Here is a 15,189-nt window from a genome sequence, read left to right as displayed (position 1 = left end):
ATATTTAATACATACCTTTTTTCAGAACTTCTATTAGGCACCACGTCGTTAAGTGTTCGTTGTTAATTTTTATTTTTACAAGTATAAAAAAATAATTGAGTGACCCTTATGCATACTGTAAAATTTCTAGAAAATATTTGTATGATTGTTTATTTCTAAAAGAATTATAAATATTAAAATTAATTATAGACAACAAGATGAGAGAAATGCACATTTTCTTGTAAAAATTAAAAACTCTGAAACAAAAGTAATTTAAAGAAAAATACTTTTATATCTTGAAATTCATATTTCAAATTACAAAAGGAACAGTTTAAGTATTGATTGTTCAAAAAGTAGTTATTCAATAACCTGAAAAAGACATTTTTTAATAAGTCTAAAATGGTGTATAAGTTGAAGATATATTAATTAGATCAATATTAATAATAAAATACATTTTAAACAATGTATTTTATTATTGATATTGCGTTTACAACAATTTAGAAGAACTTATTTAGAATTTTGGAAAAATGTAATTAAAAAAATTTTTTTAATTAAAGTTAAAAGTTCAATATCTTTTATAGTTTGAAATTTTTATAATATAAACAAGAATTAGTTAAAAAAATAATTTTACCAAAAAAATTTGTAAAAATATTAAATAAAATAAAAAGCATTTCTATAAAAAAATTTAGTATTGTACTCAAATACACAATTTATTATATACATTTATTATAACAATTGATTAAAATTAGATTTCAAAAAATCAATTAATTTCCATTTCTAAATACATTGCAAATATAAAAGACTGTTATTGTACAAACGTTACACTTTTTTATATTTTTAATAATACATATAATTCTTTGTAGACATTTATTTGATGATTATACAATTTGAAGGAATTAAATATGAAAGGAAATCGAGTGACGACTATTTCTACCCAAAAATTTGAAAATAGTCAAATTTAAAAATTGAATTTTGACTAACTTACGACTTTCAAAATTAAATTTTAAATTAATACACCTACATAGAGAAAATGATTTCTTTGGACTTAATAAATTTTATTGTACAATATCTAAATAAATTTATTTGTAATTGTATCCAAATAAACCAATGTTTGAATCAATAAGTACGACTAATAATAATATTATTTTCATCAAGTAATAGATGTTTAAATATAACAATATTTTTATTCAAACAAATAATGTTTTGTATAAGCATGTGATTTTAATTTTTTTAATTACGCAGTATTTATAAATAATATCTCTATTTTCTATTGGTATATGGACTAAAATTTAAATTTTTATAAACTTAAAAAAGTAAACACACATTTAAAATAGTCTAAATATTTTCAGAGCAAAAAATTCATAATTAAAATGGTCCCTTAAATTAGAATATCTCCTTCATAATAGCTACTCTTGTTTCTCTCGAATATGAAATAGTTTTCATTTGAGATTTATTATCTCAAATGATATAAAATAGTTTTAGACTTACCGACACTGATGTGCAACAGCAAAGTTGAAATTGCATTAATCTATAACATATAAATATATGTACAAGTTAAAACAATACCCAAAGCAATCAACATTTAAAAGATAATTATTACACATATTCAATTCTTTATTTGTCCATTAAACATATAATAAAAAAATCAAATTGTATTTACAGAGAGAAATTTTCTTAAAAATATAAATTACCATAAAATTTTAAATGATCCTCATTCTTACCATCTTGGGAATCTCAAATCTGTCATTTTTTATCTATTTAAAATTGTTCAAAAATTTAAAAATTTATGAATATATAGCTTTCAATTTTTTAGAACAAATGTTGAAACTTTTTATTTTAGAAAATAATAAAATATATAATTTATTCCATCGAACTTGTGAGAAACTTGTATCAACAAATATTGAAATATCCAGGATAGTTACAAAGAAAAGGTTAACATTGCGATCGTATTGTAAATCCTGTTTATCAATAAATAAATTATTTACCCATTCTGCCGATGCCTGATGCTTCTCACAATCAGATCTCCTCTTTCCCTCGAATCTTTGCTGTTTTTGTTCTCTCGTATCACTTTACAACACTCGCGCAAAATTCGTCGCGTTAATTACTACATTAATAATTGAAACGTAAGATCGCGCGATGCTTCATACAGCATTTCCGATGACGATCACACATGACGAATGACGAATTTATCGTATCGAGACGAAAAAGCAACACGAGAGATACAAGATTCCGCGAAACCACGATTTACCGTACGCTACCTCTTCATGACACCCGCACAAGATTCACTCGCGAAGATACGTCGTTGACAATTATTCATTCACTGATCAATCTGATCATTAAAATATATCGTACGGTAATTCATAATACGACAGCCGATGATAATCCCGCACTTAATTCCGTTCTAACGTGACAAATAATGCGAAAGAAACGCAAGTTTGTGAAGGTACAAGTTACTGGCGTTACTGCGCGGGTAACGAATTCTTTTGAAACACTCGGGCGAACATGCGCGGACGAAAATTTCACTCAACCGACAGGCACGACAAGTACAAGATGCCGCGATTCACGAACAAGCGCAATTTCTACATATGATACGATTAGGAGATCGCCCCGTATCGCCTTTCGTACTCCCGCTATTGTATATACACACAATTTAAACCATTAAACTTGAAGCACACGATAAGCTTGGAGCCGTGACAATGTATCGTCCAATAGTAGCATCCGATCATTTCGATCGCAGAACGTAAAGTCTCAGAGCAAGAATAAATATGGCATATTAGCAGCGGTGTAACAGCAGGAAAACAGCACTAGCAGCAGTAGCCACTGGCAGAAGATTCCTCTCCGCCACTGGTAGCAACTAGCAATGGCGTAGTAGCAGCAGCTCGAACGTTACCGACTGGCGGCGGAGGTAGTCGAGTGCGGCCGCGGCGGCGCATGCGCGCACGATGAGACAACGCAGCCATCTAGTATAATATTATAACAGTGTTATAGGTTATAGCACGGAAGAGAACCACAAAATCAGTGGACGTTACTTACAGAATTTATAGACATTGGCTACGTAGTTCTAATAGCCACATTTGATGGACATAGCTGCTTCAAAATAAAGTCGCAGCTAAGGACAGCTACAAATCTGATGATCTGATCGATTATTTCGCTGATAAGAAATCGTCTTTTCGTTGAGTGTCAAGAAATCTCGTCGCTAAACAGGCCAATAATTACTCTTCGGACATTAAATATATAATTACGGAAATCCACACGCGCGACAAGCGATCAAGAGGAGATAATTCTAAGAAATAACGTGCATCTTTCTTATTCCAAATGGCACTGACAGGACCCGACTTGCCGAAAGTTCCGACTAATTTAAAATCTATACAACCATATTTAACAGTCGCGACAAAGCACGACCAGCGAGATAGCGTTGTCAGTTATTGGTGTACGTACATAATATTCTATAAATTCTACGACCCTTAATTCTAGAGATTAGAAAAATATTTCAGTAGGTTAGTGACATAGAGATAAAGACATGTATCCTCTATTGAAAGTTTAACATTCTTTGCCTTCTACAATAAAAAGGTGGAGAATTATTAAAATTTATGTATACAGGTCGGCTGTATGCTCTGCAAACTGGATTGAAGCTATCAACCAAGACGTCAGAGGAAACCACTTTTCTGATGAAGCTAATGGATTGGTTAGAAGTGACAAAGAAACAATTACACGACAACGAAGCTATTACTAACGATGTAGCTGCTCAAGCACACGTAGAAAATTGGGCCTTAAAGCTTTTCTTGTATGCCGATAAAAACGATAGGGCTGCAAACTTTTCTAAGAATGTATTACAGAGTTTTTACACTGCTCAGATATTGTATGATGTATTGACACTATTTGGAGAATTGAGTGTTGAAGCAACGCAGAATCGGAAGTATGCTCAATGGAAAGCCGCTTACCTCCACAATTGTATGGTAAATGGAGAAACTCCAGTGCCTGGGCCAATGAAAGAATCAGATGATGAAAGTGATACAGTCAACACATCGAATGACAATGGTAAATATCAGCTGTTTATATGCACAAATTTATTAAAATTTTGCTAAACATTTTGTAACCACTAGATGGAGAACCTAAATCAAATGTACAGCCTGAAAGTCCTAAGGATAATACTTTGCCAGGTGTCCCAGACTTCCCAAGTATCCCATCCATCCCTGCGGATCCTCCAACTACAAGGACACAATCATTTGAGCCAGGAGATGATACGTATAAAACAGAAAGTAAGTTCCATTAAAAAATGTATCCTGTAAAAAAGAAATGATAGAAAACAATAGAATGCAATCTGCCAAAAATCTTATTGTTTCCTATGATAATTATTCTTTCATTTTTATTATTCTGAAAGAAATGTTAATTTATCATTTTCTATTCATTGTCTGATGAAATAATTCAATCATGGGAATATGAATTCTTATAACAACTTATATTAACTTGTTCTTTATTATTTTAATGGAATTTATCATGAATAAGTAATTAAAACTTTATTATCATTTATATATTTACACCATTAATTCCTTATCAAGATAAAATAAAAATATTGTTCATTTCTACTCATGTAGATTAGTTTCAATCTTGATTTAATTTACTCTTTATTCTTTTTTCTAAGAATTACAATAAAATTAAGTAATTAAAATGAATTTAATTTAGTTAGTAAAAATAAACATAAGTCAAGTCTGGAAACAGAATATGAAATAATGATTTTTTTATTTTGGACACAATTTTACAGGTGGTACCAACTTGTCAGTTGAACAAATTGCTAAGGCTCAAAAACTTATCAAATGGGCGAGTAGTGCTTTGGACTATGATGACCTAGCTACTTCTGTAATGAACCTTCGGAAAGCTCTGCATCTTTTAACTACTGGTCAGGAATCTGTGTAGATGAACAAATTGGAGAGAAAGCATGCATCTTGTAATTAATTACATTAAACTTATCGCTTGTATCGTGTATAATGGCCAGTAAAAGGTATTTTACTAATGTTTCATAACTTTTACAACCTTGAGTATAGATAATAGAAGATTAATAAAAGAAGCATATACAGTTAGCTAGTCAAATTAACCTCGAATATAGTGCACTTATTGAAAATAGAATTGTTACAGATCGTGTTTCCAGACTGTAACTGTTACTATTCAAGATGATAGATGTGTTACTGTATAGAATTTCATAATATTTATTAAAACCATTAGATCTATGCATAAATCCACAAGACTTTGATTAATTAAAATATTTGTAAAAATAAGTTGCAACAATATAATTTATTTAAAATAGTTTCTAATATTTTCAACAACTTTTTACCGATATTTTGGTAGCAAGTGAATGATACTAGAAGGCAGCAAGTGAATGATACTGACTTTGAACTGAGCGAAACTTAACTGTACAAATTTATGCATAGATCTAATATTTACTTAGAGAGTATTAATATTCTTTTTGATAAAAGTTGTAGCATCTTGCTACCTCTGTAGAAAGAAACAAAAATGTTTTCTACAATTAGATTTTTACTCACGTTATTATTAATGAAACATTCTTTAGAGGAATTATTGTTATTTTGTTAATAAACAACGAAAATTGAGCACTTAAATAAAATATAATATATAAGTCGATTATCTTGAAAATAGAAAATCTTGAACAAGATTGCTTTAAAATAAATGACAAAGAAATGTTTGAGAAATAATATTATTGCTTTTTTATAAGTTTTAGAATTTAATAATTATTGATAAACAAAAACTTGCAACAAAGTTGTTTTTTTTTATTTCACATTATATGTACATACATCTAACATCTTATATATATATTTTTTTATTATAAACTTAACATTAATTGAGGTAATAAATATCAAAGTATCCAACTAGTAAAAAAATTTTGAATATTTTCTTCGATTTTTAATAGTTATTAGATATAAACTGTTTATATAAATAGAAGAAACAGTTTATGTAAATAATATTTAATGACAATATTCTATATATTTAAACAATGTGTATGTATTTTTATCTATTACATGCAATAGAAAAAAGAATATAATGCTTTTATTAAAATATAATTAAAAAATGTTATTTTTAATAAAAATATAACTAAAACTTTTTTAAACTAGGCGAATTTTAATTTATGAAAATTATGAAGATTTTAAATACGTAAACATTCCATATATTGATACAAGATAAGTATAGAAGCGTTAATTACGGTCGAAACTTTAATATTATTATATATATATATATTTTTTTTTTTTTAGGCATTTTCAATTCCTTATAAATTCCGCCGTACACTTGTGTCACGGAATAAGGGAGTTCCAGGCTCGAACTCTGGCTGAAATAATATTTTTTGTAATAAATTTAAAGCTCTCAAGATGTTTGTAGCATCATTATTAAGTTGAAAATCGATTTAATTTGTTGATATTATTTCTAGCTTCAGTTTACGATTGTATTTCAAAACCGATAACATTCAGTGCATAGTTTATAACAAACTGAAAATGTATTTAAGATTTTTACATAAAATTATTATTAGGCATTATGATCCAGTCTCGACCATAGTTAATGCTTCTTTATCTATTTATGTGATTACACTTAAACGGTCTACTTCAAATTATTGTTTATTGCATATATTATTGCTGTGCCTTGAAATCTAAATATTATTGGATATAAAACGCTGTCATAGGTATTAAATAGTAATTAGAAGACAATCTGCCTGACAGTTTCAATTTTGCTTTTATTTATCAAATTGTTTGATCACACTCGTTATTCGCACGTAGAGGTTTTAAGAAATAAATTAAAGCTAGTGCGCACATGTATCTCAATTACTAAGAAACATTTTCTATATGTCCATACACACACGCTCGCACGGTACATATAAGAACACATTCATTCAAGTGGCAGTTAGTACCTCGTGTTTAAGCTAGTATGACTCACTGAGGATTGGTCGCATCAATGTCGATTATATTATTACGCATAGCAGATTAAATCTCTTTCTCTGTTTATACTACAGCTAGTCAACAATTATATTATAGCCTCCTATGATTATATATCATTCTTTATATATTATACATAATTGTTTAATATAATAAAGAGTGTCTCTAGTTTAACTATTTATACTGTAATATCCTATATGTTATTCATATCATGTAGCTTATATTACAATTGTATAATGTTTTATATTCAAGGTATCCTGAAATTCGTGAATCAAGATAGTAAAAATGTTCTAAAAAAATTAAGTAAAATAAGTATTTGTAATTTTTTATTTCAAGCAATAATTTTTTAGATATAATAGCTAAAAACTGATTAATCTTTTTCTTATAGTTTTTGAATTTCTTCGTTTAAATTGTAGTACCACGGTTTCATGGACATCAAGCATTAAATTCAATAATCAACGAATTTGATTATATCATCAATAAATGAGTCAAAAGACTAGCTGATTAATCAGAGATTACGTTTAGACGGCTGTCATACTGTTACTAATATTACTAGTCGCGTCATTCATAGACTCACATATGAGTCCATAAATCTAAACGTAATAGTAATAGTAGTAATAGCAGTTAGTGATTGGCTAGTGTTTCAAACTTCTATATCTTAAAAATTACCGCTTGAAATAAAAGGTTTAATAAAGTTCTTTTTGGCTGAATCGGCTAAACACTAGTTCAGAGTTTATCTTCTTTCTTTCCTTTTAAAAGAAGAAAGATAAATTCTGAACTAGTCAGTTCAGTTAAAAAGAACATTTAAAATCTACAAATAATTATTTTACTTAATTTTTCAAGAACTTTCTTGCTATAGTATTCACTAATTTTGGGACACCATATATAATATCATTTATAATGTCGTATAATAATTATTACGACTTGACGGACTAAAAGAAAACTATCAATTAAAAGAACTTGACCAAACTGATTTATTTTCAAAATTAATTTCATTGATGTATTAATTATATTTGATAACGATGATTTGTCATTTTTGTATCATTGTAATAACTGTAATATATATAGAGGAAGATCAATTCTTTAATCATGGCCAGCGACAATCGACATTAATACAATGGTGTCTTAATGGACCGATATTGCGAGACGAACCACTATCATCAATTACCGGAAACAATACTTACTAATTATTGGACTATAATTACTATTAAAAATCAAATTTTAAAATATAGATTTTTAATTATCATTAAATTATCGAAAAAAATACACATCACATATTCACCGATTCGCATTGGCGATAAAAAATATTCCATCATAAGATTAAAAATGGATGTTCTTTTTTTACTTCCATTAATTACAAATCTTGTGCTTTAACAACGCTCGTTTTTTTATCTGCAAACTATATTGCAATATAGTGCGCAGAGTAACACATAGAGTGCAACAAAAATTCACTAATTACATTAAAAGTGATCACTGTAAATTATACATATTTCTCATCTTGCTTTCATTTCCAGAGGCATTTGTTTACAAGTCTAATCCACAAAATCCCAAATTATCGTTTTCTTTCTTTCTACACATTACATAGTTTTTTTTATTGTGTATCGAAACTTCATATAGAAAAAAAACCAATGAAATATATTGAATAACTGTATCTTGAAACAAAAGTTTTATTTTTGGAAGAATGGGACTCTCGAGTCTACGTTTAAAATAAATTAACTAATCTTTCACAGAATTAGTGTCCCAGAAATAAAATCGCGGAATTAAGTAGTTTAAAATGAAAACAGACAACACGTTTTCCAACTGTAATCCCGCTCAGTCTTGCTTCTTAGTTTTATCGTCGACACCGTTCGCCGACACCGATTTCGCCTCTTCCCGCTTAAGCTGCCAATCGATCACCAGTCGCCCCGTCAGCATAAAGAAGAATACCTGAAATCGTTTTCCAATTTACAGTTCGCGAAGCGTATATAATTAATGCCAATAATCACTCACCAGTGCCGGGGCGATCCTCTCGAATTTGTCATTGACCATATAGTGAGAGTACACGGCCAATAGCATCAAGAGACACAGCACTGTGTTCGATATGTTCTTAACTTTGTCTGGAAGCAATTTACAGATAATTACTGCAACGGACCAGTTTATCCGTTCATAAAACATGGCAATTTGGTGCAGCAATCAAAGCTAAGAATTTATGTGAGATAATAAGCGCAAGAGAAGTCAATGTGAAAAATCCACAAAAATAAGACTGTTGAATTTGAATTTTTCAAAATCTATTAAAAGAATAGCATTTGATATTAAGAACCTATGTAATTAAAAATTGGCAAAGACCAAAATATATGTGATAACAAATATCTACAATAAGAGAATCTATGGTGTCGAGAACTGATGGGATTGACGATGCAGTTTTACGGAATTGAAAATTAATTCTTCAGCAGAATGAGCGGTTGCGAAGGGAGGATATTACAACGAAAGAAGGTGGTTGATCTTTTGCACCTACGACTTGGAATAATTGCCATGGTGAGACCGCAGATGATCTCAAGCGAGCCGACGACTCTTCGATACCACTTGCTGGGCACCTTGAAGTCAAGTGTTCTCGAGAGCGGAAATACTTTTGCGTACTTAACATAGTCCTTCCTCTGAAACAGAAAACGAAACATCCTGTTGACCTTCAGTGAATGTTGAAAATAAAAAAATAAGACTTGTATATTTAAATGTGCCCAGTATTAAATGAATTACGAAATATTGTTTGTTAATCAATTTCTCTTAAAAAAAAAAAATCAAAAGTAATCATTAAATTTTGTAACTGATTAAAAAATATTTTTAATATTTTGACGAATCACGCTGTAAACAAAGGACGTGAACAAATGACAAATTATATTCGCTTTATTTTAAGTGAGCTCTCGACGGAATTCTTATTTGAAGCATAGAGGATCAAGATATTTGACATTAACAGTTAAAAAATTGCAAGCTCAAATGTAATGTACAATGAAATGTTGATAAGAAAAGAAAGAAATATTTTAGATCATATTAAAATACATTTCATCTCTAAAGTGACTACTGTTGAACGCTGCTTTTACTGCACACTATTTACACAGTGGTGAAATAATCGAGGGCCCGTTTTGGCAGCCCCAGACAATTCGAGGACTTGAAGAAAACCTGACTTGTTCTAATACGCAAAGTATATAAATATCGTTTGCTAGCAAGTTAGCGAGCTTATTGGCGGTTGACCAAGCAATCTGCACGGGTGTTTACCTTAATATCACTTTCGTTGGGCAATGTCGGAGTTACTGAAATAGCGAAATGACACATCGACGGTCCGTGCTTTACATTAAAATTTTATATTAAGTTGTGACATTAAGTACGTAACAATGATATTTCATTCAAAGTACAAAGATAGATACATGTATACCTTAGTAAAAATTACAGAAATAGATCAAAAGCGTATCCTATCCATTTCTTTTCTTTCTGCAATCTTTTGCAAAAAAGTAATCTAAAGTTTCTTAAAGAATTGTACAAAAAATAGAATATTAGCTTTTGAGAAATATAAAAATAACCAACAATTAACAATAAACAATTTATATTTCTTTAATAATAATAATTTATTGAATGTTTAAATACTTTAAATTCGATAAAAGTATGCTAATGTTCATTGTGCGTTTCCACGTGGCTGTTTAATCTTTAACATCGCGCAACGTTATATTCTACCTCAGCAAACGTTATCGAGCGTACATTACCGTGTATTTTTATACCGCCTATAACAAGCAACGCGACACGATTTGCGTCGCATCTTACAATCAAAGTTTCAAAAAAGTTACATTTTTTTTTACTCTTGGCCCAGTTGCGACTGATACACTCGCAAAATCTTATGAAATAATATAATATTAGACTCGCGTAAAAACCTATTGAAACTAATAGCGCACAATGTTGAATTCGAATAAATTTCCAATAAAACTTCCCATAGTTATTACGTGAGTTGAATAATATTTTTATGATACAATTAAATGTTCGGTCGGTCTTAATTGATATTAAAATGGAGAATACAGTTTCAAAATCATAAGGCAAAACTATCTTGCTTTTTTTTATCAATAACACGAATCATCTCTTTTTTGTTTTTTTTCTCATATAAGTAACATATTGGTTACATTTTTATTAATATTTTTTTTATGCATAAGCTATTTCTAAATTTTAATTATAATGTAAAGTCAATTTTTTCATGTAACTTTGCTGATAACTTTTGATAAAATTTAAAAAAAATCGACGAGTAAATCACAATGCAGTTATTCCTAAAGATATTAAAAAAAAAATTATTAAGAATGAGTTTCCAATTTTCCGCTTTCCAAAAGAAAGGTGCACAAAATTCAAAAAAACATGATTTGCAAGAGAACGCTTTGAAGGTCTTGAAGCTTTTGGCATCGCTACCTCGCATTCCTTACATGATTTACTCCCTTTTCCTTCGTCTATTTTAAATAAAGGCTATAAGAGAATTTAATATCAATATGTCGAAATTTATCGGAAAAAGATAAAAAGAAGATTATATATAGGAGACAGTATGTGCGTCAAAAGAAAAATTTTTAAAAATAAAAAGAACTCGAAGTATTGTTTTTGCTCGTGTTTTATTTCGTGTTTGTATTATTCATTCCAAGATGATTTTTATTGATATTTGTACGAGTTCTTTGTCGTTTTTATTGACATTTTATCATTTTTATTAACATTTACATTTACATTTTGTACTTTAATTTACACTTCTAGGATATATAATTTTGGTGTTATTATTTTGGTATAAACTTTTGTCGACTGGATAATATTGGAAAAAAGCATAAATATAAAGCATAGATATATAGTTGTATAAAGTTATATATAAAAGATATAAATGTATAATATATAATATAATATAATATAACGTATAAATATTTAAAGTGTATAAATGCAATGTAAAAGGTGCGATTTTTTTTCGTTTAGTTATTTAGTTAGTTTTATTTTAGATCTTCTGTTTTAGTTTTTCTAAAGTAGACGTTAGATAAAAAGGGTATAGATGAATGAGCGGCTAAGAATTTCTGTAAATCAAGTCCCCTTCTTCGGTATAAAATTGCTAAAGAGAATAAATATTCTATTCTATAACGCGTAAATATAAATATGAAAGCAGAAATAATATAATTCAATATAATTCACTGTATAATTAGAAAATTTTCGTATTTTATCCAAAACATGATTGCAAATGGATTGCTTATACATTCCCCACGAGATTATAACTTTAACATTTTCTTTTAGACATTTATACATATCCAAAAATTCTTTCATATAGATCAAAATATACCTAAGACAACCAACAAATACCAAATTACATCTAATACAAATGTTAGTTGTAATTTCTCACTCGACAATGTAACAGTTATATAACGAGTGTGTTATATAACAGGTACATTGTTGAATTGTATTACATATAACTTGGTGTTTTTTTTGAGAATCTGCTTCTTTAAAAAAAATTGTTAAAATAATATTTTGGTCATTTTCAAGTGCTCTCTCAAGTACTCGCATTAATTTAGCAATCCTCATTGCTACTAGCGTTGCACTCAATTATGAAGATTTTCTCTTTTTTTTAATTTCAAAATTATTCTTAAAATGTCTATTCCTTCGTAAAATTATTGCTTACATTGACTGTTTTGAAGAAATGACTACCGTGACAGTGTAATATGTAAAGCCAGGAGCCGTTTGACGTGTGTCAACCTGTGGAACATCGTTTAATAATTGGTTGGATCAATCGCGGCCTTTCATCGCACTTCTTCCGAAGCACAAGAGCCATCGGTGTTGTGCGCCCAAACGTTAACCCGATAAACGTACGGCCAACCGAAGCGTGTCATACGTATTTGTCGTCGAGTTTTTCATCTCTGGAGCGTTAACAATCCGGAAATGAGCACCGTGGGAAAATGGGCAACCGGGAGGCCTACTCGGCTGGCAAAGAGGAAACGCCGCGCCGTTGCCATGAGCGCGCGTGCGACCGATGTAACGGTGGGAAACCGAGGGTGGCCGACGGCTCGAGTACGCAAATGTTACGTAACAAAGCCAGGCCGTGACAGACCGGATGGATACACGGACTATCCACCTTGGCACCGATGTCGAACGTCCGCGAAATATATATCTATGCTTTACATAAGATGAGCAGACTGCATACGTGACAAATGGCGTCCAGTCTGTCAGTCTGCTAAACAGCTCGACACAGTTAAATGATGTTTTATTATTTAATTATTAATTAGTTAAATAACAAAAAAATTATTTAATAACAATGTTAATAATTTGCTGGGATCGAGTATTTTGCGACATATTTGGGGATGAATCGACTGACAAATCGGACGAGCAATTCTATTTGAAATGCAAAAAGAAATCTTAAACTTGTCAGTCGATTAACTGTTGATACCAAGTTGACGAAATGACGTGTTTGCGTACAACACTTGCAGTTATAAAAGAGTTATAATAGTAATTAACAATTATAATGCATTAACTATAAATGCAATGCTAGGCTTTCAGCAATTAAATCACTTATCATCATTTATCGTTCGTCAACCTCAACACCGTTAAACGTAACAATATCGACATAATGACATTAACATTGTTAAACGTAACGACGTTAAATTGAATCAGTCGTCAAGTTCGACCGCCAATATTAAACCGCAGCCGGCGGTAACTTTATCAGCTTCACATCTCGTTAGAACTTGTCACGTCCATTTCTACTAATATGAATTAACTTTAATCTCGGATCTACTTTTTATCTTTTCCTCGTTTTAGGAATTCGAAGAATAAAGAGTAAATTAAACTGAGATTAAAATTAATTTAAGTTGACAGAAATGAACGTCGTTTTCGCCATTGCTAAAACCTAATCGGAATTTTAACTGTAACAATATCCTGGTGAAAAAAAATTTTACAAAAAAGTCTACACAAATTTAATACCACAAAAATTTACATGAAAATGCTAGAATTAGAACATTTTTCTAAATTTTTGTATTTTTGTTGTGTAATTTCTACAAACTTCTCGGTAAAATTATGCCAGTCTTCAATGTACATTCTACATATTTCTAAATAGCTTATTCTGATGAAAAATTTTCTATGAATAATTACAAAGTTCTACTAAAAATATAAATTTGTAAAAATTATTAGTTTTTTTCGTAGAAATATTTATTTTTTCTTAGATATATGTAGAAACATTTAACTACTTAAGTTAACAAGTATTCCAATTCGAACATTTTGTCGTAGAATTTTTTCAGCCAAAGAAGACAACCAAGTTTGACAGAAAATAGTGATGACTAGCGTCAACTAGCAATGATAATAAATCTCATAGTTTATTGAATCACTAACGTCGCCATTTATCGTTCATGTACACAATCGCAGAACATTGTCTCATTAATGTCCAGTGTAGATTAACTTTAAATCTTAGTTTAACTCACTCTTCATCCTTTCCTGATTCTTAAAACTAAAACAAGATAAAGAGCAAGTTAAACCGAGATTAAAGTTAATCTGTATTAATAAAAATAGACGTAAATGTCGCACAAGTAAAGGAGAAGATCGATTCTCTTCGCTCGCTTACCAGATCCTTGTGCAGATCCTTACTGATGTGCGACGTCAGCTTCATGATGCCGACGAAGATAAAGAATATGCCGAGGAGCAGTGAGAGCGACTTGAGCACTATGGACATCTTTGACAGTTAGCCTGGTCACGGATTACTCGTAATGAAAATGCCGCCGATCGATTATCGCCGGAAACAAATGCGGCGCGGACGGCCGCGACTGAGCGCGGATCTCGTTCTCGTCGTCGGAGGCGGAGGACCGGCGGCAAGGGGCACCGCGTCTACGAGCACATGCTCGCGAGCGTCGCGAGTCGGAAGGCGTGTTTAATAGGCAGCCGCGACGGCGACGACATCCACGGCGCGGGTCATCCCGACGTCCTCTGTGGTCCTCTGTTTGCTTCTGAAGCGAAAGCGCGGAGCACGGACGTTCCTCTCCCCCGGCTTCCTCGCTTCCCGGTGACGTCAACGGCCGACGCGCGCGTATCGGCGTCGTCGCGCCGGCTATTTTCTGATCGATACGCGACGCCGCCGCCGCTGCCGCTTCTCTTCCGCACTAATCGATGTAGGATGGCCCTTGTCGCTCAGGCCGATTTCGACTGAGCTCCGATTAACTTTGCACGTTTAGTTTTGATCGCTATTCTACAATTAGTTGATTTTGCTTCCGAGATCATATTTTTATATCAGTAGATTATTTTAATATGCTTAATAGTAGTTACTTTTTATCTC

The 15,189-nt window shown here is 31.0% G+C and overlaps 3 protein-coding genes across 3 annotated transcripts in view; 1 reads left to right on the top strand and 2 right to left on the bottom strand.

Moving 5' to 3' along the window:
- The window catches only part of LOC105194816 (cation-independent mannose-6-phosphate receptor), a 28,486-nt gene extending 25,744 nt beyond the window's left edge, over positions 1-2,742 (bottom strand). Inside the window, exons 1-3 of the mRNA XM_011159926.3 lie at positions 1,965-2,742; positions 1,468-1,507; positions 16-126 (exon numbers count right to left, since the gene is read on the bottom strand). The gene's annotated coding sequence lies outside the window, so the exon portion shown is untranslated. The remainder of the gene's footprint in view (positions 1-15; positions 127-1,467; positions 1,508-1,964) is intronic.
- Positions 2,743-3,062: 320 nt separating this feature from the next.
- On the top strand, positions 3,063-5,684 carry LOC105194813 (vacuolar protein sorting-associated protein VTA1 homolog). The gene is made up of 4 exons (XM_011159917.3): positions 3,063-3,409; positions 3,580-4,017; positions 4,083-4,238; positions 4,742-5,684. The coding sequence occupies exons 1-4, from the start codon at positions 3,295-3,297 to the stop codon at positions 4,891-4,893; spliced, it is 861 nt and encodes a 286-aa protein (XP_011158219.1). The 5' UTR covers positions 3,063-3,294; the 3' UTR covers positions 4,894-5,684.
- A 1,004-nt stretch (positions 5,685-6,688) lies between these two features.
- On the bottom strand, positions 6,689-14,858 carry LOC105194812 (transmembrane protein 35A). Its single transcript, XM_011159916.3, has 4 exons — positions 14,485-14,858; positions 9,406-9,544; positions 8,901-9,007; positions 6,689-8,837 (listed from the first exon to the last, which is right to left on the bottom strand). The coding sequence occupies exons 1-4, from the start codon at positions 14,590-14,592 to the stop codon at positions 8,724-8,726; spliced, it is 468 nt and encodes a 155-aa protein (XP_011158218.1). The 5' UTR covers positions 14,593-14,858; the 3' UTR covers positions 6,689-8,723.
- Between the last annotated feature and the right edge of the window lie 331 nt (positions 14,859-15,189).

This window comes from Solenopsis invicta, chromosome 1 (assembly GCF_016802725.1).
Source record: "Solenopsis invicta isolate M01_SB chromosome 1, UNIL_Sinv_3.0, whole genome shotgun sequence".
NCBI lineage: Eukaryota > Metazoa > Arthropoda > Insecta > Hymenoptera > Formicidae > Solenopsis > Solenopsis invicta.
The sequence above is the reverse complement of the archived record's forward strand: the minus strand, read 5'-3'. Positions and strand labels throughout refer to the sequence as shown.